Raw genomic sequence first — 27898 nt, 5'->3', positions numbered from 1 at the left:
TATATATCTCTGGAAGAATGCTTACGTTGCTTTCTTAATGTCATTACCATTTCTTCCTTAATAAATGCCTGACTCCCACAATCTCCATGAGAAAGCGTCCCTTCCTTGCCAAAGTAGCAATGTGAAAAGAAGCTTGATAAAGCTTGGTTTGATAAAAAATGTGAAAGATATTAAGTTAATGGAATAAGGCAGGGCTTCAGATATGGGCTAGAAAGGTGAAACCAATAAAAATGTACAAAATATGACAGGGGAAGCTTCACACATTTTAGAAGTCCCATGGAATGCAACCCCAACTTATTTTTTTAAGTCTCTGGAGGATTAAAAAATATATAATGTTAAGTATATACATGAGCCATCTCAGAAGCAGGATCAGGTAAAATATTAGCACACCTTGACTCAATTAGAGCAAATTATGACTTCCTTATTAAAGAAAGTTATCATTTACAAAGAGGTAAGAGAAGCTCATCAGTCTGCTAATTATATAATTTACTACAAAAGGTCCATGGGCAGTGCAGCTGATTTTTAACACTGATGCTAAAGGAAATCACATTAATATTTTTGAGAAACTGTAATTGCCGTTTTGACTACTTTGAATAAATACCAATATATTGGATTGTTTTAGAATTTGATTTGAAGGTGCTTAATTGTGTGTAGGAGGCATAAAGTATAAAGGGTGTTTTAGATCTCATGCTAGAACCACATAGAACAGGGAAAGTAAAGCTAAAGATATTCTTCCACTTAGAGCTTGGAGAATTTAAAAAAAAAGTATATTTATAGTTCCAAGGCACGAGAAGTAGCCAGTTACAGTTCTGATTTTTAAAGGAACACCCATTTTTTATATCTAATTGGAATAGTTATTTCAACAAACACTTTGATTACTAAAATCCAATTGGTTGTAATGCAGAGCAGAGCATAGTTTCACCTTGTTGTCATCTCAGCACCAACAACAGAGCATGTAACAGCACTGTGAGGCAGTGTTTAAACCATGTGATGATATTTCTTCACGAATGTTTCACTGCTGAAGGAGTGGTATTATCTGTCGCTAAGTTATTATTGTGATGTAATGACTTTATGCTTTCATTATTGCAAAAAGGAATTTAGTTTGGCCTTTAGTTTGCAAAACCTGGCTGTTAATTCATAGGGTCACCTGAAGTCAGACACAACTCTATATCACATAGCACCACCATAGCTACTTAACCATAATGAGATACTCCAAATTATGCTTCCACTTGCAATGTCTTTCATAAGTTAAAGCATGAAAACATGTAGTCTCTCGCATAAACTCTTGAGGTAATGTCTATTTCCCTTCTCTTCCCTGTTCTTTGGATGCAGTCCACTAACTATTATGCCATTAATTACTGTTTATGAATGAGTATTATATAGTTCTAAAAGGTCAGTGTTTAGCTTCAAAAGTGCAAAATTACTAAGACTGTAAAAGATGGATTGCAAACCCACTTCTAGGCTTACTCTAATTTGCTATATTTATTCTTTGGTGGTGTTTGCTTACTATAACTGATTTTTTTTTTCTTGATAGGATGGCAAGATATTTTGTCGACGGACAACTTGTGATTGTCAGAATCCCAGTGTCGATTTTTTCTGTTGCCCAGAATGCGATACCAGAGTAACCAGTCAGTGTTTAGACCAGAATGGCCACAAACTGTATCGAAGTGGTGACAACTGGACATACAGCTGTCAACAGTGCCGTTGTCTGGTATGGAATCCAACAAAATGTTTGAAGAGATCCATGAGTGATAGGTTTCTGATGATCAAACTTTATTCAGAACTCAAGCTTGCATTATTATGACACATTTGTAAGAACCTTGAAGAATATCTGGCCTTTTCACATAGTTGTTTACTATTGAACTGTACATTGTATCAGAACAACACAAATTCTGATGTTTGACACTCATACAATAGTTAAGAAAAGGTTATTTATTGTAACAGGAATGCAGAATGGAGAGCTACTATTTAGATTTTTTTTCTTAGTCTGTATTAGAACTTCTTAGGATCAAAGGAAATAATTCAGGCAAAGCTAAATACTCTAACAGTACAGCTGTATAATATCCTGTTCAGAAATATCACTGTGGTCTGTGGAGCTTATTCCCAGGTAAATGGATATATAATTGCAAGCGTAAGACCCATGGATTTCAGAAAGCTTTAATCATATGCTTAACCATGGGAATGAAAAGTACTTCACCTGAGTTAAATTGTATACTATGTCATTAAAATTCTATCAGTTCTTCTTAAAGCAATTTTGTTTTCATTGACCTAGTTGAGATGTAATTTTAAACCACCAGTTGGTATTATGAGAACACGCAGAAGTGAGCCTAAGAAGCATCTGCTTCTGACTTCAGAGTAATTTTCCATTATATTCAAACTTTGCAATTCTAGGTTATTAATAAGCAATAAGAAGCCATAGTTTGATCCTAGCTTATTTGAAGAAGCCATAGATTACACTAATGTTTTCTGATGTATTAATCATGTTTTCCAAACACACTGTAAAAATATTGTAATTTACTATAGTAATATCAAAACTGAATATAGAAAAGAATTAAACGTATATTCTAGGCCATGATCTGAAATGGTGACAGAGAGGTGATGGTCACATTTTTCCATTTAAAATCTGAAATTTTCAAGGTTTAGTGCAAACACTGACCATAAGAATAAGATGTGCCCATTAGACTTATCTGAGCAACATAAATATCTTATCTAATACATCATCTTGGGCTTGGCATCAAGGGAAGTTCAAAGTCATCTTTGCTTTGCCTTCCCACCTTTACAACTTAATAGTCTAAACATTTCATAAAGGAAGGGGTTAGAAGGGCCAACATGAATTAAAGACTCTCAAGAATTATGCAAAAAACTGATATCTTCACCTTATAAACCGGAGGCACATTGAGATTGTAATAAGTACAGCAATAATTTTTTCACTCTAGGGGAATTTTTATGTGTTACCATTATCTAGAAGCAGCAGGAAGGGTAGAAGATGTTACGGATTAAAACTGACAACAATAAAAGTAGGTATTACACATTAAAAGCTTACTGAAATAAATACATCCCTGCTCCTTCAAGGGGAATACAGCCCTATTTACAAAAAGTTGAACCACCTTTTCTTGATTGCCAGTAAGTCCATCATGACTGGATTACATTGGTGTTTCAGGTATACAAAGCTATAAGATACTTGTTCACATTGGAAAATAGTGCCATAAATTATTTACCAGCACATTCTTATATGTCAGTTATAGTATGATTGCTGGATGTATTAACTACCGTGCCATTAACTCTTAGTGTTTGTAAACTACTATGTAGCATTTAGCCGTAACATGATAAATAGCCAGTGGCAGCACTGGTATATTTCTCTGATTTTTTAAAAAAATTATTTCCCTTTCACCATAAGCCACAAACAGCAGGTTTTTATATGGCCAGATATGTGGTTTTATCAATCAGAACTAGGCACGTGGCCCTTTAACGCCCACAGGCAGAATACAGATACACTTCTGGATACACAATGTACACATGTGATCTACATCAGCACAGCAACATTTCATTGTGCCATTAATATCTACATCAACTAACATTGGCCCTCCAGATGTTCTTGGACTTCCAACTCCCAGAAATCCTGGCCAGCAGAAGTGGTGGTGAAGGCTTCTGGGAGTTGAAGTCCAAGAACATCTGGAGGGCCAAGGTTGGACACCACTGATCTACATGTTACTAGCTGCATGCAACACCTTTTATACGTATAAGCTGCTCTGTACTGAGAGCCTCCAGGATTGGTGATTTATCTTGTTAGTAGATCACATACACACACACACTCTTCAGTGTCCAAAATGTATATTTTTATAGCCATCTCCAGTATAATGGGGTTTTTGCCATTTAGTGTGGTCTATCTATTTCACACACACCCCAGACCTGGCAAAGTTGCCAATCACTGGGATGCATCCTATGCTATGCACCCCAATACATACCCTAGCACATGTAGTCCATGGAATTGTCAGATGTTGCATTTTGTACATACCTATTTCAAAGAAGTATGTATGTACAAACCTTTCACAACATGCAACATGCATATTTTATGTCAGACAGATGAAAAAGATGTTTGAGGTGGTCTGACCTCAGATGGATCACCTGTTCATAGTTCCATTTTTTTTCAGGTGTGTCGGTGAACCCATAGATGTTGGAATGATCCACTTTTGCTTGACCCCATGTCTGCTGCACACGTGGAAAGGACTGTTGGCCAAAGTATTCCTATCAGACATGTTTTACCAGACGTCAAGTATCATTTACAAAAAGGTTCAGGAGTAGTGTCACACATAGAAAGTATTATGCTGTTCTTAAATATCACAGGTTATAACAGGTTATAACATCACTGATTTAATTCCTGGTTCAATTGGCAGATCGCTCTGGTACAGGAAATGTAGGTAGTTGCGTCAGACAGTTATTCATTGCCCATCCATCACTTTTGTTTTCACAGGAAGGTGAAGTGGATTGTTGGCCACTTGCATGCCCAACCCTGAACTGTGACTACACTGCAGTATCAGAAGGAGAATGTTGCCCTCGTTGTGTTAGTGACCCCTGTTTGGCTGATAATGTTACCTATGATATCAGAAAAACATGCCTAGATAGCAGCGGGACAACACGACTCAGTGGCTCTGTATGGACAATGATTGGCTCTCCTTGTACAACCTGCAAATGCAAGGTATTTGGCTGTCAAAGACTGCAGGGGGAAGCTATACAGAATTTGTATTCAGGAATCAGATGTCCTCCCTAGGAAGTTGGCTCATAGCTTTCAGTGACAACAGTGAAATACAACAGCAGAATGAGAATGCAGTGACAAAATTACGCAGTTTGCTGTAATGACAATTATGTGATTATTATCCTGGGAGTCTGGACCAGAACTATTCAACAGCTTTTTACAGTTTTAAAATACTCCTTCTTAAAACCCTACAGGTTTCCTTAACATTCATGTTGATAACTATTACGCCTCTAGAAATCTATAAATATGTATTTTCAACAACAACCTGCTTCTTAATGAAAGGAGTTGCAGTAATACAAATTGCAGGGTGCCATTTATTCATACTGCATTCATTTATACTCGGTTAGACTTCTTGCTATACTTCCTCAAATTAATTGCCAGCAATACTACTACTACTACTACTACTACTACTACTACTACTACTACTACTACTACTACTACTACTACTACTACTACTACTAATAATAATAATAATAATAATAATAATAATAATAATAATAATAATAATAATAATAATGTGCATCATGCTTCCCTTCTTCTTCTTCTTCTTCTTCTTCTTCTTCTTCTTCTTGTTATTATTATTATTATTATTATTATTATTATTATTATTATTATTATTATTATTATTATTATTATTATTATTATTATTATTATTGACCAAATTCCGGGAGGCAGTGGAGGACAGGACGGCCTGGCGTGCTCTGGTCCATGGGGTCACAAAGAGTCGGACACGACTTAACAACTAAACAACAACAACTATTATCTCCTGCAAAGGAATACAGTCATGAAGTACAAAAACCTAGTTTGTCACATTTCCAGCCAAATGTCACATGATTTTAAAAAATAAAATTCTGGTATACAATTGTTACTGTATATTGAGGATAGGTGACTTTCAGGATATGCCTAATCCTAAACCTCATGCGGTCACACTCTTTCTGCATCCTCACTTAAAATTTAGGTATACTTTACTGAAAAAGCCTCCCTAATGCCCTCTGGTGGCCACATTATTTAAAAAAGTAAAAATACTCTTGGGGCATAAATGGCAAAGATGTCCATCATGCTTCCCCCTAGAGGGCACACTTCCAAGTGACAATTTTTAAAAATTGCCTTAGGATGCCAGAGGCACATTTGGGCTCCTATGTATGATAGAATAAATAAAATTAACAGTTAAGCAGTGGAAAATATGGCTACTTTGTAATGGGTTCAGCAATACCTCAGCTAAAGATGCTTTGAAATCTTGGCCATCATCATGATAATACACCTGCCACTGCAATCTTGAATTATTGAGAAGTCACTAATAGTCTTGGTCCAGGAGCCTGTTCGAGATCGGGTAGTCCTCTTGATTCCACCAATTTGTCAAAACCAAACACTATTGTTGTGATCTCTGTTGTGGTGTTGTGACCTTGCCCTTTACGGAACATCTGGGGCACTCTGTCCTGGCCAGCTATATTCTGCTGCAAAAAAGAATTCAGCAGTAGGAATATTTAACACAAAATATGACAAAATAACAAGGTTTTGAATAATCTTGACAGAACCTCATGTTTCCTACACTCCAACCACTTTAGTTCTCAGATATACAGTAATTTGCTTACGGTAAATTAGCATCAGTTATCCGAGGCTGTGTCGTTCATTAAAACGAGTAAATGGACATATACCAAAAATAGTAACTTTTTACACCTATTAATATGGAGCATTTGAGCCTTGCTTGAAAGCACAATCACAATTTCCTCTTCGTTAAACATTGTCCTCATGGGCTGAATTGTTTTTTATGACTGGTATATACAATAAATACCAATTAATTTATGAATAATAAGAGAAGTGCCCTAGATTCAAATTTTAGTCCCAGTTAGAGCAGACCCTTTGAATCAACGATATCTTCACGAGTCAGTGCGTATGTAAGTCCTGTTGACTCAATATGTCTGTTCTCCTTGGGAGTAATAACTGGGTTTAGACCAATAGCTGAAGACAGCATATCATAAAAACCAAGATATACAACCAAAGACAAAAGATCAAACAACAACAACAACAACAAACCCTACAAGCTAGGAAATCACCAACAAGGCAATGTGTATGTGTGTTTTTCAGGGTTTCCCAGATAGAGAATACTCAGAAATGGTTTACCATTCCTTTTTTCTGGGGGCATCTTGGGAAACTGCAGCTTGTTCAAGACCACACAGGTTGGCTGTACTTGCAGGAGACATAGTGAGGAATTGTCTGACTCCACAGCCAGATACCTAAACCATTGAGCTATCTAGCCAGCTCCACAAGGCAATACAGTACTAAAATCTAAAAGTACAAAATAAAATAAAAGTAACCTGATGTATTCTTTGAATTAATTTCCATTAAGGCAATTGTGCATAGCCCTGGAGGTATTTACTTAAATTCCTTTTAATTTAACATTTTGAGTCAGTAGCTTGTGGACTGCAGCCATGGACTTGCTGTTGTTCAGATTTTCTAAGACAAGTAGGAAGTCATTTCCTTCATATATCTAAATATTCATTTAAAAAAATTACATGAGGTGAGATAACCACAATCTATGAGCTATATTTTGCTCCCAGGAGTCCAAGTGCTACTTCCCAAGAACACCTGGCTGACCTTTTTGACATAATTTTAAAAGGCCCCTTGTACTCTTCGGGTGGCACAAGAGGGCAGTTCTGCTGCATTGCCCTGCGTTGTTAAAGGACTAGCACATGCTGTTTTTCTAAACTGGGTGTGACCACAGGCCCATGAAAAGAAGCAGCTTGGTTGTGGGTGAGTAGGTTACTTCCTGGTAAAAGAAGACGCCATTGTCCCAGGAATAGACATAGGGAAATCACCCTTGTAACCTCTAGAGGACGTGAGGAGGTTTTTCTCTCTCTCTTTTTTTTTTTTAAAAAAAACCCCTTTAAAAATGGATGGGCAGAGATAAATTCTCCAAATTCCAGAGGTGGGCATGGTCAGCCTCTGGACCTGTGGGAATAAGTCCACAGGCTGCAGATTTTCACCCCTGTTCTAGAATATACTGTATTTTAATGCATATGGAGAAATTCATATTGTTTTCTTCTTTCAGAAATAAACTATTTCTGTATTTATTGATTCTCAGTCTATAGAGGCACACATTTTCCCTTGATGAACACAGGTGCAGGTATACAGTTCACAAAATTGATCCTCGGCAGTGACCATGAGAGGTCTCTCAGGGTGAATCGGGATCAGCCGTTCTTTGTAGACACACTCACATTTCATATTGTCTGATGATTTGCCATTTTAAAATTTTGCCAGCTGTTACATTTGCCACACTTACAGTGTTGCAATTCATTGTTCCAGAACGGGCCCAAGAATACAGTATGAATGAATGAACTGGTCTAAATAAGCAAACTTGACTTGAATAAAAGGCAGACCACTTTTCAGAGGTGACGGTGTTGCCTAATTTTAACGCAGGAGTCCTAACCTCCAGCAGACAATAGCAATTAAATTTATCTCTTAAGAATATTCTATATCCAGTGGAAAAAGAGTTCCTGGCATTTTAAAAACTTTATTAATAAAGTAGGTTTTTATTTATTTAATTTTCTTCATGGATTTACTTAATTTATATCAGGCCTTCCTCCCCACTCCCCAAAAAAGAACTGTACCATCTTGGCGATGATGGTACCATTTGTCATCTTTCAGAAAAAACAAGAAACAAAGCTAAAGAAGGGAATGTAATAAGTTTCATAGAGCTGCTTACATTTTATTTTCCAAGTTAATGAAAACTGATCTGAATTAACATTCATGGCCATTAGAGTAAAACATCCCTGCTCCTTCTGGCAGACAGTACCCCCTACTCCAATACATTACCAGGGTATAGAGTGCCACAAGCTTTCCTACTATAACAAGGCTTGCAAAGTAAAAGAACCTGCCAAATTGCAGTGGCTGATTGTTCAGAAATGTATTTCACATGACTGGTTCCTCGCCCCATACCTCCTTTCTGAAGGGAGTAAACATGTGAGTGGAATCTCTGTGTGACTGTTTGAATGAGGACTCTGGGTCAAGTGAGATAATATCTACGTGGAAAAGGGAAAAGAGTTTGTACTACCATTTCACCCTGTTACTACAGCAGGTGAATATATATTTCACACCTCCATATATAAAGAAAAGCTTCTGATATGGGAGAAAAGAAACCCTCATTTGGTCTCTTTTATTTTGGGAATTACGAATGATTACATGCCATCAAATCAAGTCTTGCAGCAATCTTTCCAGGGCTCTCTAGGTGGTTTACCATTCCCTTCTCTCTTGTGGCCATTCTGGAAGTGGGCAGTTTGCCCAAGGCTACATAGGCTGGCTTTTCTCCTAGGAATCAAGGTGTGGAATCAAACTCACAGCCTCTGGCTCCCTAACTCACTGAGCTATCCAAAACAGAACTGCAGAATTCTACATTCCTCTGGTTAGAGATAGAATTTGTATTTTTTTTTTTTTGTAAAGCTGCATTGGTTCTATCAGACTTAATAGCATTAATCTCTCTCTCTCCCCCTCTCCCTCTCTCTCTCTCTTTTTCCTCACCTGCTCCATTCAGAATGGAAATGTCTGTTGCTCGGTGAATTTAGAGTGTCTTCAGAATAACTGAAGTATAAAGCTGGGACTCTTCTTTTTGTGAGAAAAACTGATGCAATTTCCCACTTTCAAAACAAATGCAGTTGTAAGAGACGGGAGATTTACACAACAGACAATTACCAAAGTCTCTCAGCCTGAGGAAGAAGACATTTGGGAGTTGCCTTTGGGACCTACCACTACACACTCATCCTTGCTAGGCTTCTCTCGGGTAACTTTTACAGTACAGTGCATATAAATCAATGGTTGTTAAAAGTTTTAAGTGTTGTAAATTACGCCCTTTTTATGTCATATCATTTGCAACTGCTTTGAAATTATTCCATCTCCAAAACACGATGTATTTATTTGTTTGCTTTGTGTAAAAACATCATGATGGAAACTCCTGTTTTACTTTTGGTTAGATCAAGGTTCGACAAAATAAGACTGCCTGTTGTGGTTCATACTATTGCCTATTTAGTTCTAAGGTCCCTGTCAGATGTATTTATGAAAATATGTATGTATGTACAGCCAAACTGCATAGTACTTATATTTCATAGCTGTCAAACATTGTAAAACATTCCAAGGTATATTTGACTTGTACAGGCTGGAAGTAATCAAGTCTCAGCCAATCTTTATTGCGGTGGGGAGGGGGGAATAAAATGGAATAATGTCACAAGTTTAATGAAGTGGCAAAAAGCACTTTTCTTTTGCAGACAAATAAGCTAACAGCAAAATTCCTGTGTGGAGAGAGAGAGAAAGAATGACACTGTTTTCATCAGCACCATTCCAGAACATACACGGGAAACCGTGCCACCTGTCAACATTAGGCGTAGCAATGTGTTGTCGTTTGCAAGTCAAATGACAAATACAGGATGTGGGTGTAATTCAGTCAGAATTGTGTAGCAGTCAATAAAACAAAGGGCTTTACACTTATTGACTGTAAGCAAATGGGGAAGATTTTGATATCAGTTACACTAGTATACACGAGTTTCTAATCTCTCCCCCGTGTTGTTGCTTTAGCATAATAAAGTCTGCCATCCTCCATTACATATGCCATCATGACTAAATTTGTTTCTGTTTGTATCATGTTAGCGTTTACAGGGAATGGTGTAAATGTCACTGCATTTGACTGTAATTTCAGCATATCTCATACTCGACAGTGACCTAGTCTTGAAAGAAGGATGGTACACACTATGTTCCAGGTTGTATTAAATGGAGTAAATTCACCAAACAATCTTGTCTACATTTTTCTTCCATTCCTACATTTTTTTAAAAAAAATTGAATTTATTAAGTTATCTAGCTATAAAATTCTGTTTGAAATCCCAAATTTAGCCAGAAATTATAATTAAAACTTCAAAATGTGCACAAAAGAGTAAGTTTGAAGAACAGGTAGCTGTTTTGATATTGCAAGGCTTGGATACTGAAAGTACTAGACAAAAATTGGTCTCAGCCTAGCTGAATTGTATTCATTCCTGTGTATCTGAATTCTGTGAGTAGTTCATGCAATAGCATGGCCTGTACTATGAAGTGGAGAAATTAGGAAGATGGCACACACCCCCATCCATTCAGACTGCCCAGTTGCATGCCGGGTTAACCTTGAACTCAGACCCAGAAATGCATCAACAGGGTGTATTTATCTATCTGCTAAACAAGTATTGCTTTTTGGGTGATATGAATTGTACGTTTTGCTGCAATTATGGATTGGGGTGGAGGTCACTGTGGTTTTAACCTGTTTGTTGTATTCATTTTACTTTGATATGTGATATCCTTCTATAATTTTTACCACATTTATTTAATTGAGCTTAATGTGCATTCAAAATTAGATTCTGCAGACAAGTTTAAGTTGTAAACATTGTAACTGGGAAACTCCTAGTTTTAGCTAAGAAATGGCAGACTTAAAGTGGATGAATGGAAGGCATCCTTCTGCACTCAAATATGCATTGATCATTCTATTATAAGAATATTATTCAACGAAATGAAAAGTCTGTGGTCACCCAGATTTTTTTCCTAGAGATTTCTTTGATTTTTTTTCTGTAAATGATATGACCAGGATCCAACGTAATAAGTCCAATAATTCAGTATTTTTGGTACACATGCAGGAGTTCTAGTGTGTAGATGAAGCTTCATACAAGTAGACACTGCTTTGTTTTCCCCAATGGCAGAGAACTCCCCTGAGTGTGTGTTTGCAAGATCCCTGTACTCTGAAGAAAGCAAAGGTTGCCCTATTTTGTATGACTCCATGTCAACAAAATTTCCTTTTTTTCTTTGTCTCTGTTTTAGCAACCCTTATATTTACATTGTTTTTAACAATGGTGTTATAATGTGTTTTTAATAGAATCCTTGCAAAGGCCATTTGTGAACAGCATCACTAATCCATTTTGTAAGACATGTTGTAAACCCAATGGTAATTCAACTGGCGCAAATGATACAGTAGTTTGGGATGTAAAGGGGAGTGATTTAAAACTTGTGTCATCTAAATAAACTCCTGTGTACAGATCTCTTTGCCTTCCTCAGCTTTATTTGAATCTTAAGTGTACAGGAAACACATTTTCCATTTAAAATGTTTATGTATGATCAGAAGGGCAATTTTGGTTTGTAGTATTTTCTGTTTGGTTCCTTTTCTTCCATCTTTGCATGCAGGAAACAGAAGTCCCAAGACTCTATCTTTGGAAAAAGAAGACAACCCATAACTAACATGGTCTTGGACCAAAAATATGGTTCAAGTCTCTGACTTTGGAACAACACTGATAATTTTATATTTATAATGAATTGTCCCCATTCACATAGATAGTAACATATTGAAAAATATTGGAAGTTCCTACATTGCTCAATTAATTATAATTACTTAATTAATGCCTAATGGCTAGTAGTCACTAATTCTTATTAAACCTCTTGCACATTTCCTCTGACCTTCAGTTCTTATTTTATTTTCTGTCCTTGGGATTTCAGGCCATTGAACTGTATGAGCTGATTTCAGGAAAAGCTGATGGCTAATAGCTGCAGAGGCATCTGGGTTTTCTTTTTAACTAAAATTGAAGGGGCTTGCCAGTTCTACACCTCAGTGTATGCATGACTCATATATAAATATTTTCACTTTGCTCAAATCTGGTATTAGGGTTCGAGACTGGAGAAACTCAAGTTCAAAATTCCTTTTGGCCACAAGCATCCTAGGTAGCTTGGAGGACAGTGGTGTATTGCCTTGTTGTGATTTCCCAGTCAGTAGAAGCTCAGATGTATTGGGACAAAGTTCCATATCGAGCCTTGACTTCTTTTGTAGAAGCAATTAATTTACTTGAATATTAGTGCATGCCATAAAAATTCTGCCAGGTCAATGATAAATCCTACAATGAGATGGTCCATGCACTTAGGAAGACAGAGAATTTCACCTTATACTGTCAGATCCATACAAGCCACTATTTTCAACTCTGATTGGCAGCATTTTACCACCATCGCAGATATGCTTGTGGGAGTCCATCCTAAACAAAGATGCTAGGTATTCACGAAAGATGCTAGGGTTTAAAGGCAAATGTTCCCCTTGACATTTAGTCCAGTCCTGTCTGACTCTAGGGGGTGATGCTGATCCCCGTTTCCAAGCCACAGAGCCAGTGTTTGTCCACAGACAATCCTCTGTGGTCATGTGGCGAGCACGACTAGGCACAGAACACCATTACCTTCCCACTGTGGTAGTACCCATTTATCTACTCACATTTGCATGCTTTTGAACTGCTAGGTTGGCAGGAGCTGGGACAAGTGATGGGAGCTCACTCTGTCATGTGGATTCAATCTTACAACTGCAGGTCTTCTGACTTTGCAGCACAGAGGCTTCTGTGGTTTAACCCACAGTGCCACCATGTCCCTTTCATGCTAGGGATTAAATAAGTGAATATCTGCATACAAAGCATTTTCCCAATCACTGATGTATGACTAAATATAGACATTTCTATCTCTTTCACTTCCCCACAATCCTTCTAGAATCAAAGTCCTTTCTACTTTGTTTATGAAGAAACCTGGGTATTTCTGAGGTAAATAAAACTCATATTCCTCCTGTCTACATTATAGAGAAAGCCAGTTGTGGTATAGAGCAAATAGGTTCCTCATCGTATTAGAGAACTTACATGTAATATAAGCAGAGAACTTATACTGTATGTAATATATCAACACTCAATGGGACTGTGATTTCTTTAGTTTTGAGCTAGCTTCCAATGTAATGACATCACCACAAGCTACATCAGTTATTCCACAGCAGTTTAGTTTTTTAATGAATGCAATAATTCTAAGGAACAGCCTCCAAATATTTGCAGATGTAACTTAGAAGAGAAATAATTAATAGCCATAGAAATGTTTGTTCCAGTATTTTCTGTTAGGAACTCTCAGTACTTTTCTAAACTTCATACATAAAATACAGAAATTAATTTGCTTTATCTCACAATTGTTTCATTTCTCAAGGGCCACCATTCTCAGTCCTGTGAAAAAGAAGTGAGGACATTCCCCCCTTTCTCATTGTATTTGTTGCCCATTTTTGCTTGTGTTTCCTTTTCACAGAACACGCAGAAACACATAACAGAAAATAAAGCACACAATATTTCAGTTTATTATGCACTAAGTGAAATGTCAATCAAATGAAAAGAAACAGTGAATTTTATTGTGATAGGCGGAACATCTCAACCTCTGTTGGGAACAGGAATTACAAAGTTTTTGCATCCTAATTAACCAAAAGATATTAAAACACTCTGTGACAGTTTCAAATAATACTTTTGAACATGTTTGTATGAGTTGGAATTTCACTGAAATATAATTTGCTATTAGGAAAATGCAATTATGCTTAATGAATGCTACCAAGGCCAAATGATGCACTAGAAAAGACTGAAATTACCATTGACAGAAGTCAACATGATGATGGACATAATGAAATATATGTCACCAAACTCTGCCGAATCTACACTCAGCTTTGTGGTTAGGACAGAGTTCTCCTCTTATCCTATACTCTCCCCCAACCCTGCTCTGGATGCAACAAACATAATTTAAAGAGGGTGTCGAAATAGTTCTTCAAATTTTCAGCAGAAGGATCTGAGATCTGTAAAATACAGTGATCCCATCAGCCACAGATCTGGATGGTCCCCCACCATTCTCAGGCCTTGCAGCAAAAATGTAGATTATTAAGCACAATCATTCACAAGAATGCACTACACAGAAGAGCATTGTTGATAAGGTTTGCTTTTCCCAATAAAATAACATTTTTTAAAAATGGTCCTTGTGTTTATAGGGAGAGATTAGATCGAAACATCCGTAGATGATGCTTCTCAAAATACTACAGGACAAAGACTTTGCCTTGGCTACAGAGCAAACTGTTAATTGTTTGAATAATCCCTCTGAGAAAATCTGTGGCTTTGTTCTTTTCAGAAAATCATTGCATTTGTAGGAATATACCATCCGTTTTTGTTTTCAGGGTCTAAAATGGGTTGGGAAAAGTTGTCACAAAACTACCATCTTTTCTTGCAAAGTACAAAACAGAGGACGGTAGCATGTCATGAGCATGGAACGAAATGTGGCAGTGCCTCTCAAAGAGTTGTACATTTTCAAGTTCTGCTCATTGACAATTGGTAATATTGTCTTCCCTTGTCTGTCATCCTAACATTGGCCTTCTAACTTTGAAAACTACTCAAATTTTCATTTTTTTCCTTGATTTCAATCATATGGCAATGGCTGTATTGGGAGAGGAAAAAAGAAAAGTGTCCTGACTCTCATTCCATAGGGCTTAAAATAGTGGTTTCTGAGAAAAGAAGTTTTCTCACGTGCTACTTAAATCTGCCAAGGATTTTTCCTGGATTTTCTCTTCCTAATGTAGAATGCCATCTAATGAAATCTTAACCTATAAAGTCATATTATTTTGAAGTTGGAAGGTCATCAGCTGAAGGTCATCTAGCTCACATTTCAGCTGAAGCAGGTAACCTATGGTTTATGCCTCTCTGGCATATAGCCATTCAGCTTCTTGTTCCAACAAAGGAGAGCCTTCCAAGGTTGATCTGTTTTTAGCACCAGGGTGTTGTCAGATTTTGTCAAAACCTTGTTTATGGAGGGACTCAATTTGCAAAAATAACAAAGCAAGGGAATGGGTCTTTTCTCAAGGTTAAATAATGAAGAAATCTGTTCCACCACTTATTATAATGTTAATTAATTACACAATTTTGGAATTGTATCTCACCTTACATTGTTGATGTATGTGCCTTTTTGTCCCATTATTCTTTTCTTTTGCTTACCCCTAAATGTCCTGGTTTGTTCCCCTGCAGGTATGTGCACCCCAGGTTGGGAATCACTGCTCTAGTGGAAAGGATGCAACACCCTATTGCATTTATATCATTTACTAGAGATCTGTGAGTAATTGCTCATTATTGAGAATGAGTAATTACAGTTCCAGCCTTCCTCTACATTCCATAAAATATGTTCTGATGTATTACCTCGACAGAATCCTTAACATTTGTTCTGAAATTCACTCTAGAAGAAATTCTTGCAGTACTCCACACTCAGCTCAATTTAGGGTGATGGATTCCCTAAAAATCAAGTTTTCAGAGGCATATTAGTCTGTTTTAGCAATCACAATAGCAGAGAAACAAAGTAATCTGGTAACTTTCTGACTAATAACTTTATTTCAGTGTAAGCTTTTATGGATACACATTTTCAGACACGTAGTGCATATTAGTGAGGTCACAGGTTTATACACAATGTAGCCAGTGTTGTGGATGAGAGACTGACCACTTTGAAGGTATATAACGATCTGCAGAGCCATTGGAAGAATTGTGGCATCTGCCGCAGCGACAGATCTTTATCACCACCTGTGTGGGGATATTTGTATACAAATATTAATATCCCCATCTCTAGTCTTTGTTAAAAATGACATATGAATCACTTATTGTGATGAAGACATCACAATGGAACAACTCCAGGCCAGACTTATTAGTAAGCATAAATCCAATCCAGGACAAGATGATCTTTTTAACGGTGCTCTGGGACTATGCAACTTGCCCAAGGCTACACAGGCTGGCTCTTCTCCCAGGGGGAATGGTGGGAAATCGAGCTCCCAGCCTTTGGCTTTGCAACAGGATACTTAACTCACTTTTACTGGCATAGAAAAGGAGTTCAGTAGACTCCATAACTCCGTGGAATGTGGAGCATTCCATGACCTCATTACTCTGTAAATACAGCAAAGATGAAACTGCAGGGAGGAACTTTTTAATTGTAATGGTGGAAAACATGAACAAAATCATCACTCCCTTCATAACAATGGCTTGCAGTTTTAGTCAAGGAAAGCCACCATTGCAGTTTGCAAAGCTCACAATCTCTGGCACATTCAAGGGTCCTCTTTGTGCCATTGGTGGGAAAAGGAGACAGATTTTCTTTTTCTTTTTTTTCCACTTCTTCAAGGTACACACGCAAATGACTTGTCACATACTAGCAGCCACTGGTATAAATATATATACAGTGGCTCACACTGAGTGCAGAGGGGCACCACATACTCTATTACCCTGTTGTCTAGACTTCTGTGTTAGTACAAGAGTTTGCTTACGAAACACATTTATTTCAGAATACCAGCATGATTGGGATATAACTGTTATGCCACAAGAGGTTTTTTTATAATGAAGAATCTATTACTTATTCAGAAAGACATTCCTATTTGTAGACACTCAGTTTAAAATTATACTCTAGCCTGCTTAACATTGACCTGCTGCAGACTTTATAAGTAACCATCATAAGAGAGTAGATGTGTTTACCCTTTTTACAAGAGTTTGGCATCCTTAATCCCATGAAACATTATTTCAGATCGATGTCATTACGTATGTTGCAGAATCCACCTGTTATGACATATTGGTTGCTCTACAGTTCATAAAGTGTCAGTATGTGTCATTGGAGATCAAGAACAAGATCATCCACACTCTTGTATTTCCAATCAGCATGTCTGGGTATGAAAGTTGGACAGTAAAAAAAGCTAACAGGAAAAAATACATTCATTTGAAATGTGCTGGAGAAGAGCTTTGAAGATACCTGCCTGGGCTGTCAGAAAGATGAACAAATAGGTCAAATTAATCTTAAACTATCTCTGGAGGCAAAAATGTCAAAACTGAGGCTGTCCTATTTTGAGCAAATCATGAGAATCTATTACTATATTACATCCATTCACTATGTATTTTGTTTTCTTTGCACAGTTCTTCCTGTAAATAATTTACCTTTTGCATTCAATTTTTTAAAAAAATCAAGGTGTAAGGGAATTGAAAAAGAAGAGTATATTTTCACACTGTCCCTAATGTCTACAACAGTAGGACTCCTTGCTCTGAGACATTTAATGTCCCCCGAACAGGTAGCAAGCAATAATCAAGATCCATATGTATTATTCATAGCAGGCACTGGCTCATTTTCCCTACCCCCAGCTTACTGGAGTGCCATCTCTTCTTAAAAGATGTGGGAGGAATTTGGGACACTTGTGAAGAAGGAGTAGTTCATGAACCAAACCCTGCTTTCTTTAGATATGTTGGGGAAATTGTGTGTCTTGGGGGTGGCTTAGTCACCAGTCCAAATGACACTTCAGTCACTTGTGCAGGATTCTCAGCATTTAATTTATTAGTTGTGTTTGGTTAACAACAAATAATCACAATAATTAAACAAAATGGTTTCAGGCTTCTACAAAAAAGTAAATACAAGACTATATACACAAACATACAGACCATATACTTTAGCAACCCTAAGTTTCATCATTCTCTTGGCAATGGTATCACATGGGCTTTAAAAATGGCCACCAGATGAAATAGCCGTTTTTCATCTCATATTCCAGAGCAAAGTATTTCACACATACACGCAAATATGCCACTTCCCTCAAAAACTGATTTTTGCTGGAATAGAAAGGAGGGGAGAGAGACACAGAAAAGGAAGACCATGCAGGAAGGGGGGGGGATGAGAAAAAAGTTGGACAGACTCCAGGAAAAAAGTTTTATTTGAGGAAATTGAAAAGGTATCTTAATTGTGCATTTTTCGGGGTCATAAACTTATTATTACAGAATTAAATTGCTTTTGTGGCCAATTTTTCATCTCACTTTACTTAAGGAACACATACTGAGTAACCAACAGAGAGGAACTAATAAGGGGCAGCTGCATAAGAAAGAGCCAGTGTGACTGCCACCAGTCGAAAACCTTTTGCATGTGCTGTTTATTGTTCAGTGTGAAAAGCACACAGTTCCTCACAGTGGGAAATCAACTTGCTCTTAGACTTCCAGTTTCTTTTCACCTGTGATTGCTGGGGACCCCTCCCCCCAGACTCAAGCTACACTGCAGAGTTAGTGCTAATGCTAGTTTCTCTCCAAACTGGAGCTGTCCACTGTAACACCTCTTTAACCTTTTCAAGTCATTCTGTTCAGAGAATGCAGTTGAAAGGGACCATGAAGTCTCACTATAAATTAATTTGCTGTAAAATTGATGAGTTGATAAAATGTCCTGCCACCTCAGCTGCAGCTGCTCATCTTTGTAATTTTTGGCATGCCAGATGATTTGTAACTCTTATACTGTTTCCTCTTACAATCTTGTTTAGCAGGCGATTAAAATTGCCAGTTCATGGATGGTAGGAAAGGGAAAGCAGAGTCAGACGGCTTTAACACAGGGTATGAAAAATCTCCTTTTAGCCCTTCCAGTCCCCACTGCCCAGGTACATGAATGAACACTGGGATGTTCCAATAAAACAACACCTGCCTTTCTGGATATCTCATGTGTTCCTCCCAGAACACCACAATTCCTAACAATAAGGACCTCCCTATTGATAAATGACCAAATTCCTACTGTTTTTTATGCCAGTATAATGCAGCCAGCATGAATCTCTGATTCATAAGCGGCAATTTCTCCCATGCATTCCACTATGGCATAGAGGCACAATTCCTCCATGAAAAAGAAGATCATGGTACCACCACCACCACCAAAAAGAGGACATTTCTGCTTTCCAAAAAGAGAGAGAAAAGGGGGAGGGTGAATAGGGCTGGGAGGTGTTTCATTTATTTCAGTAATATTTACCAGTAGTGTCACTACTAGATTATCTTTTATAATTTTAGTGTCCTGGGTGAAAGCCCTAATTGCTCCATCCTAGTTACAGCCCTTCACCCAAAGGAGTGCATGTCAAAAGCCACGCCTGCTGACATAAAGTCTTCTTGCCTATTTTCCTCCATGTAAGCTGATGTAACAGAGAGTGCTGATCCTGCAGAACTATACAAAAATGGTTCTTTCACTAGGCCTTATCCCTTTCATCTGAATGCAAGGGCAGTCCTGGCAGCTCAATCCTGAAAGAGGTGCATAAGTTCCATCATCTCAACTACAATCATCTCGATACACCTCTTACCTCTGGGTTTTAAAATGGAGAGTAACAGCAACTGTAGAAGCCACTAATTTCAATGGCACAGAGCTACTGGACTTAATGTAGGTTTTAGTCCAGACTTTGAAGGAGCTGTCTAAGGCAATGAACCTCATTTGTGATTGAAAATCAGCACCCTGGATAGCTCCACTAAAGTTCAAAGTAAAACCAGCCCAACTCTGGCTCTAGGCATTTAACTGCCGACTCCCATTTTACAGGCATCTTCATTAACCTTAGTGGTGAAAAAAGTCAATCCAGACACTCTGCTTACTCTGTTAAGATGCACAGAAAAGCCTGCATAGAATGTGAATGAGGTGTGCATTATAGAAAAGAAAGACAAATACATACCTGTTTCTGGGCCAAATACAGACTATTTAATATTGCCAACAAAGATACTTTACCTATCAGACTAACTCTGCTTCTAAGCACTGCTTGAAAAAGTTTAAGAACAATGTCTTCAGGCACTTTTTCTTAGCTATAAAACATTTGCAACGTAACTGTTTGTCCAAACTTCCTGTCCTTTAGACCATTTGGTTTAATTTGGAAGAAAAGTAATTAAAAAGACATTCGATCATCTATCAGCCTTGTCTGTTGGAAAATAATCAGCAGCTGGCCCGGCAGGAAGGGCTGCACAGAAATGGAAGCAGGCTTCACAATGATGGAAGCTGATAGTTTACAAAGTTACTGAATGAGAACTGATTATTGATTTGCTATCCTCCTAACATCAGTGCCGGGTGATAACGTACTGTACCACTTGTCTCAGAGTAAATAGCAATTTTTATATTACCACATTTCTTGCAAATTGGCTGCTAGCAGGGAAAGCAAAATATATGGTTCTCTAGTATCTTCAAGCAGTACACTCACTGTACCGAGAGGCTGCTGGCAAAGAACAGCAGAATTGTTGTGGGCATTTCATTCCTATTCTCTCCCCTAAAGCTCCAGATCAAATTAAAAGTCCAACAAATTGGACTTTCAGTGTGGACCACATGTTTTCAAATTTGTTTTTGCAGGCTGCTTTCTTTCTGGATAATATCTAATTTCTTATAAGCAGTTTAATTGTTGCTGTTAGCATTGTTGAAGAATGCTTAACTTTGGAACATCATGCATGAGCCAGTTCTCTTTAAAATAAAAATATAAGGCTGGGCTGATGTGAGGTCAGTAAGCTTCAGTGATGATTGAAGATTTTAATCTGGATCTCCCTGTTCCATGTCCAAGCAGGTAGATCCTAGTGGCTCCCAACCACAGTTCTTCTTCTATAAGAGGCCAGTGGAATTGCCACAGACTTTCTGTACTACTAGGCTCACTTCACATTTTCCATTAGTACATCCCACAATATTCCCTTCAGGCCAGTAGATGTGCCCTTGGTGCCATGGGTGTGTAAGATCTGATTCACCAGCACCCCATGTAAAGCTGAATAAAATTCCCATCAGGGGATACCATTTAACATCATATTTCTGTTATTCTAAATCAACCTTTCATTTTGTACTACATAGAACGTTTCTTTTAAGTATTTAAACAGCGGAATTTTCAACTGTCCTTATCACTCAGAAGGAGTACGACTGGTTATCCAGCATAAAAGTAAAGATGTATAAATCACCATTACCTTTTTCGCTGGTATCTGGTCTAATATTTAATAACTAATAATTAGAAACACATTAGCTGAAACCCTGTGGGTTAGCATAGAAAACTGCAACCTGAGTAGCCCTATTGAATGAATGGAACTTACAGAGGAGCTGACCTTCCAAGACCCCACTGATTCAGTGGGCCTTCTCTAGTTGCATCCTACTACTCTAAGCAACAGGATTTCAGCTAATAAGGTGTTTGGGGTCAAGATGCCTGGCTTGTCATACAAATATATTTGCTGAACAGTGAGAATTTGCATTGGAAGCCCATTATGGGTGAATGCCTGTCCTTCTAAATAAAACTTTGCAAATATTACATTCAGTCAAGCCAGCCTCTTCTACTCAAATTATTAAGCTATTAAGCACGCCTCCCTACTGTACTGAGCAGTTCGGGCTTCTTCAGTGGACTGCACCCTCAGATAATCAGCATCTGGATAATGAGATTTTATCAAATTTTTATTACTATTACCTGTTATTTAGCGGTTTCTCTTTGCCTGTGCTTTGTGCGTTGTCGCTATTGTAATGAAATATTTCTGAAAGAACAGAGGCTTTCAGAAAGACTCTTCTCTGTGATTTATGCACCGGATATGGCTTGTGATGAACAAGTGTTTTCTTTGTCACAATTTCTTCAGCGTCATCTCATTTAATCTGAACCATTTTCCCTGTCAGCTAGGTAATTTAGAGTCAAACCGGACTATCTTTGAGGGGGGGTGGAAATCCCACCATCTGAAAGAACTGTCAAAATCAAAATTGTAAATCATCTCATTGAATTCAGACATGCAATATTATTTACAAAATCTACCATCCCCTTACTCCCCACCCCACCCCACTGTAGAATATGCTACATGTAACTTCAGTGGGGTGGGGTGGATAAAAGTTCTGTCTGTACTGCAAACCAGCATCAAGAATAAATGTAGGTTATAAAGTATTTCACACTTGTAGCTTTTTCTTAGGGCTGTGCATGGGTCCTGTGATGGATTGTGAAGGTGTTCTTGATTCAGAACATAGTGATTCGGGCCCTCATTATATAGAATACCCAGATGAACTATGGTTTTGTGAGATCTGCAGGAGACAAGCAGGCAGTATTAAGAAAGGTAAATAAACATTACATGAGCCACTCACTAAAGAGGAATTCCCTTTCTCCCTGCAGCACACCATGGACCCCCTAAATCTTCTCTGAAAGTCTCTCCAGACCTTGAAAGCTTCAGAGCTGATGACAGGTTGGAGCGGACTACAGGTAGAAGAAAATTCAGTCTTCCAGCAGTGTCTGTTCTAAGTCAGGGAGTGAACATGTACATATGTGCATTCGCCAGAAATTTTGAGGTTGGTAAGTGAGAGAGAAATGGATGTATGCCTATTTGACACATTCTCACAAGAATTACAGATTCATATAATTATATAATTTTTATAGGGTTGGAAGGGGCCTTGGAGGTTTTCTAGACCAACTCCTTGCCCAAGTCAGATGACCTCCTACCACCCTGGATCTCATACCATCCTGGACAGATGGCTGTCCAATCTTTTCTTGAAAACCTCCAGCGATGGGGCACCCACAACATCGGGAGGCAAGCTGTTCCACTGCTTAATGGTTCTCACCATCAGGAAATTCCTCCTTCTTTCCAAGTTGGATCTCCCTCTGATGAGTTTCCACCGATTGGTTCTTGTCCTACCCTCAGGCGCCATGGAGAATAACTCAATGCCTTCTTCCCTGGGGCAACCCTTCAGATATTGGAAGACTGCTATCACGTCTCTCCTCAGTTTTCTCGTCATTAAGCTAAACATACCCTGTTCTTTTAGCTGTTCTTCATAGGATTTAGCCTCTAGTCCCCTTATCATCTTTGTTGCTCTTCTGTGCACCCCTTCCAGTGCTCAATGTCTTTTTTGTATTGTGGTGACCAGAACTGGACACAGCACTCCAAGTGAGGCCTCACCAGTGTGGTACAGAGTGGTACTATCAATTCCTGTGATCTTGATGCTATCCCCCTGTTGATGCAGCCACCCCTTTTGATCCTTGATGTCAGCATTCCCTATCCACCCCAGAGAGGTTATATTTGCAGGGATTCCTTGACTTTTAATAATAATCATGGACTATCAAGTCAATTCTGAGTTATGGTGACCCTTTTCAGGATTGTCTAGATAGAGAGTACAGTGGTGCCTCGCTTAACGAGCGCACCGCATAACGACGAAATCGCATAGCGATCCGTTTTTTCGGATCGCTAATGCGATCGCTCAACGTTTTTCTAATAGGGCTAAATTCACTTTGCGAAGACCGGTAAGCGTTTCGCTTACCGATCTTCGCAAAACGAAGCCCGACAATCAGCTGTTCGGCGGCCAAAATGGCCGCCGGAAGCCCGGAAATGGCCCAAAATGGCCACGCGCAGCGTTTTCGCACCCTCGTTAAGCGAGGCGAGGGCGCGAAAATGGCTGCCGGCCATTAAGAAGCTTCGCTGAACGGTGAGTATTTGGCCCATTTGGAACGCATTAAACCATGTTTAATGCGTTCCAATGGAAATCCCTGCCCCGTTCAACGATGCTTCAGCATAGCGAAGGTTAATCCAGAACGGATTAGCCTCACTATGCGAGGCACCACTGTACTCAAAAGTAGTTTCATCCTGGTATTCTACAGTGGGGCATCCTGGTATTTCTACAGTTTGCCTGAGGCCTCACAGGCTGGCTCTTCTGTCTAGGGAGAAATAAACCTCTCAACCTCTGACTCCACAGCCAGATACCTAAACCACTGTCTATTAGCACAGACAAATACATATATTCTTCCAAGCCCCATTGCAGCAATGACTGGTATGCACAGACTTCAGGAGTCTGGGGGGAACTCAGCATTGTCGCTGGGAATAAAAACTGACCTTTGGTTCAGCAATAATTCAAAAACATTATACAGCATGCTGTGCTTTTTCTCCTTTCTCCTCAATCTGTTAAGGAGCCTGCTTCATTGAATCTGGAAAATATTATCTACATGTTGAGCTGTGCTGTCAGTGTTCAAAACCTTCCCTCTACTCTGAGTTCACCTTTTATTTTCAAGTGGTCACTGCTGGCAGCCAGAAGGCTAAACAAAGTCCCATGAAATGTTATATTGACAGCCTTGGCCTCAAGGTGTTTCACAGCGTGTGATCTACATGCCGCATGCAAATCTTGTTTAATTAAACCATTGACTCTCAGTGCTAGGAACACACAGTACACCAATGACTGCCATTCATGCTGTGACCTACTGTCCTGTGAGGTTAATGGTTTGTTCCTCGTAGTGCATACATTTCAAAGCATTAATGTGGCACTGAATGGACTCGGGAGAGGAAAGAAAGGCTGTATCTGACAAAGAGAAAAGGGAAAGGAAAAAGAGGAGGCTGTATCGTCTGATGCCAAGCATCAGCAAGCCCGCAACACTTTGATTATCATAATTGTACCATTTATTCACTGGTTTTAAACGGTGCATTTTTATGAAGCTTGGCTTAAAAAAAGACAAGAATTACCTGTTCTTTATTCATATGTTAGTTTTCTGGGTTTGCCCAAATTATTAGGCCATAATATACCTACTGATGAAGTAATAATAGGGGAAATAAAATATTTTATTACATTAAAATATCACAGGATTGCAGTTAGGGAAGCTTGAGGATCCCCCTTCCTCATTCACAAAAGGACATCATCTGGTCATAGTAGATAGTGGCCATTAAATTCTCCTGTGGGAGATTTGCTGAGCTGCTCATAAGTGAAATACATTTTGTGTAGATGAACCCTTCCTTTAGAGAGAGAGGAAAAAAAGCAAGTGCAGTCAGTAACAAGGTCCTTCTGAATTATACCTCTTCAGGACTCAAGTGGTCTTACTTTACTGTGGTTACTGATTCAGAAGTGGAAAATATGACTTAATTGAAATAGATTTTGTGTGCCATTTCACACTGGTGACATAGCTAAGGTCAATTATATTGGAGAAAATTGTACATGCAGGCTTGTCAGGAGTATTAAGGCTGCCCATTGTTGTTTCTGTTTGGTCTGTTTTTGGACGGCTAAAAAATGAAATGAAAATGCCACTTTATACAAGTACGTAGTGGAATTATATTCTCTTGCAATGGAAGTAATTTAAAACTTCCTCATCTAGAGAAGATCTAATTGTTAATTAGTATGCCACTAATACATGAGAAAAAGAACGTCTTTTGTACTGATAGTGCTTTGATAAATCCCTTTGCAATTAAAATATTTAATTCTCCTCTTAAAAGTAGTTTTCTAAAGTTATGAAATGCTTATCAAAAAACCCTCTTTCTAATTTTTAAGTAAAACTCACTTTCATAAATACTTCAGAAGTGTTTTCATCTGTAGTCCTCCACATGGTTTATGTCTTCACAAATCCTTGTTTTTCTTATTAACAGGCCCTAGGCGGGGGAAAAAACCCCAGAACATTGTTGCACACATGTACTCCAAAACCTGTGAAGAGGTCACATTAATACATATACATACATACATACATACATACATACATACATACATACATACATACATACATACACACACACACACACACACACACACACACACACACACACACACACACACACACACACACAGTGGTGCCTCGCTTAACGAGTGCACCGTTTAACAACGAATCCGCATAGTGACACGTTTTTTGCTATCGCTAACGTGATCGCATTGCGATGTTTTAATAGACAAAACATCGCATTGCGATGATCGGTAAGCGTTTCGCTTACCGATCTTCGCATTGCGATGTTTTGGGAACAGCTGATCGGCGGTTCCAAAATGGCCGCCGGGTGCAGAAAATGGCAGCCTGCAGTGTTTTCACGTCCTGCCCTCGCTTACCGGGTGGCAAAAATGGCGGCCGGATGGAGGATTCCCTGCATAGCGGTGAGTTTTTCCCCAATAGGAACACATTAAACGGAGTGTAATGCTTTCCTATGGGTTCCCCCCCGCTTAGCGACAAATCCGGATAGCGACGTTAATCCTGGAACTGATTAACGTCGCTATGTGGGGCACCACTGTATACACACGCGCACACACACACACACACACACACACACAAACGTGAGTGAGTGAGTGAGTGAGTGAGTGAGTGAGTGAGTGTGTGTGTGTGTGTGTGTGTGTGTGTGTGTGTGTTCAGGACATGGCGAAACAGCCAAAAAACCTACAACAACCATTGGATCCCGGCTGTGAAAGCCTTCGAGAATGCATAACTTGCTTTTATTTGTGGCTTGTTTGTCAAGAGATAAACTGGGTTTGTTTGCTTGTTTGCAAGTTGTTATTTCCTATATGCTTTTAAAATTGCTTTAAACTAGTTTTAATAATGTATCTCTTTCATTATATTTCAGTATTATAATAATTCATTTCTTTTAGCTTTTAATATTGTTTGTTTTGGTATTGTAAGCTACCTTGGATCCTCTTGAGCAGAAAGACAGGGTATAAAGACTATAAACAAATACATGAACAAATAAACAAATAAGAACTTCCAAGCTGAAATGATAATCTGTTGATAGGAGAAAATGATAGCAAGACAAATATAAAGAGTTAAAAAGAGAACACAAGTCAAAACCGGTTAGATTTCAGTGCCACTCATACCAAACAGAACATGAATCAGTAGTAGGATGGGGGTCACAATAATCTATACACAGTACAACGACCTTATTCAGAACTGTTACTGACAAGTCACCATCTGGAGTACTGTGTTTAATTCTAGGTCCTTCAGTTCAAGGAGAAAGTTGGCAACCTGCAAAGCATTTAGATTAATGACTGTTGAAGGTACAACTTTCTTGTGGCTGGCTGGATTTCATGTTGCTCTGATAATGCCTGAAATAAGAATACAGACTGGGAATCGATTCAAGTGGCGTTTAAATACCAACCTCTCTCCAACTCAGGGCAGCAACACAGACATCAGATTTCCTTTAGCACAAACCTCTTCCAAAGGATTCCTTTATTTCATACTTTATTGACGTGTACTTTATGGAAGTGTAATCCTTGCTGCAAGTACCAGCTACTGTCAAGCTTAGTATAAATTATTTGGATCAGGTTAAATTAATGGCATTTCAGAAACCATCAGGAATGTTTTGCCCCACAAAGACAAGACAAAATTAAAAGCATTTTTAAAGATAGCAACAACCTAATGATTCCTAACATCCATTCAGAGAGTGATACGTTTGCAATTATATAATCCATTGGTCTAGATGGGTGGGGTATAAATCTAATAAAATAAATAAAAAATAAAATAAATAATCCATTACTGCGTATTGTACAACATGGTAATTCTGCAGTCACATATTTGTTGTTTCTTGGAGATTGTCAGAGAGTGTATCTTTCCTTAGTTTCGCTTCTGAACTTAAGGTACGAGTACGTGAGCAACAGAAAGTGATCTAGTCTGGATCACTTTGGAATGGTGGGGCTTTATTAGATTTCTTCTGTTCACACAGAAATTGCTCCTGCAGCCCCTGTAGTTGTGATCTAGTCAACCACCTGTTGGTGTTAGATTGCTCAGTTTGGGTCTGTTCAGTCTCAGCGCATCCCTCCCCTTCTTGCTCCCTATCTCCTGCCTTCTCTTTTGCAACAGCTGTCAGCCAGTTGGGAAACAGCTTGCTTTTGGTTGCTTGCGGGTGGGCATTAAT

The 27898-nt window shown here is 38.5% G+C and overlaps 1 protein-coding gene across 4 annotated transcripts in view; it reads left to right on the top strand.

The window, feature by feature from the left end:
- NELL1 (neural EGFL like 1) overlaps positions 1 to 11793 on the top strand; it is a 670736-nt gene extending 658943 nt beyond the window's left edge. For all 4 annotated transcript variants that reach the window (XM_072985884.2, XM_072985883.2, XM_072985886.2 and 1 more), the window contains 3 exons: positions 1535 to 1711; positions 4472 to 4696; positions 9282 to 11793. In XM_072985884.2, the coding sequence (XP_072841985.1) occupies positions 1535 to 1711; positions 4472 to 4696; positions 9282 to 9332 (453 nt within the window). In that variant the 3' untranslated portion in view covers positions 9333 to 11793. The remainder of the gene's footprint in view (positions 1 to 1534; positions 1712 to 4471; positions 4697 to 9281) is intronic.
- Positions 11794 to 27898: the final 16105 nt, after the last annotated feature.

This window comes from Pogona vitticeps, chromosome 1, assembly GCF_051106095.1.
Source record: "Pogona vitticeps strain Pit_001003342236 chromosome 1, PviZW2.1, whole genome shotgun sequence".
Lineage (NCBI taxonomy): Eukaryota > Metazoa > Chordata > Lepidosauria > Squamata > Agamidae > Pogona > Pogona vitticeps.
Note: the sequence above shows the minus strand (reverse complement) of the source record. Positions and strands in the feature narration are given on the sequence as shown.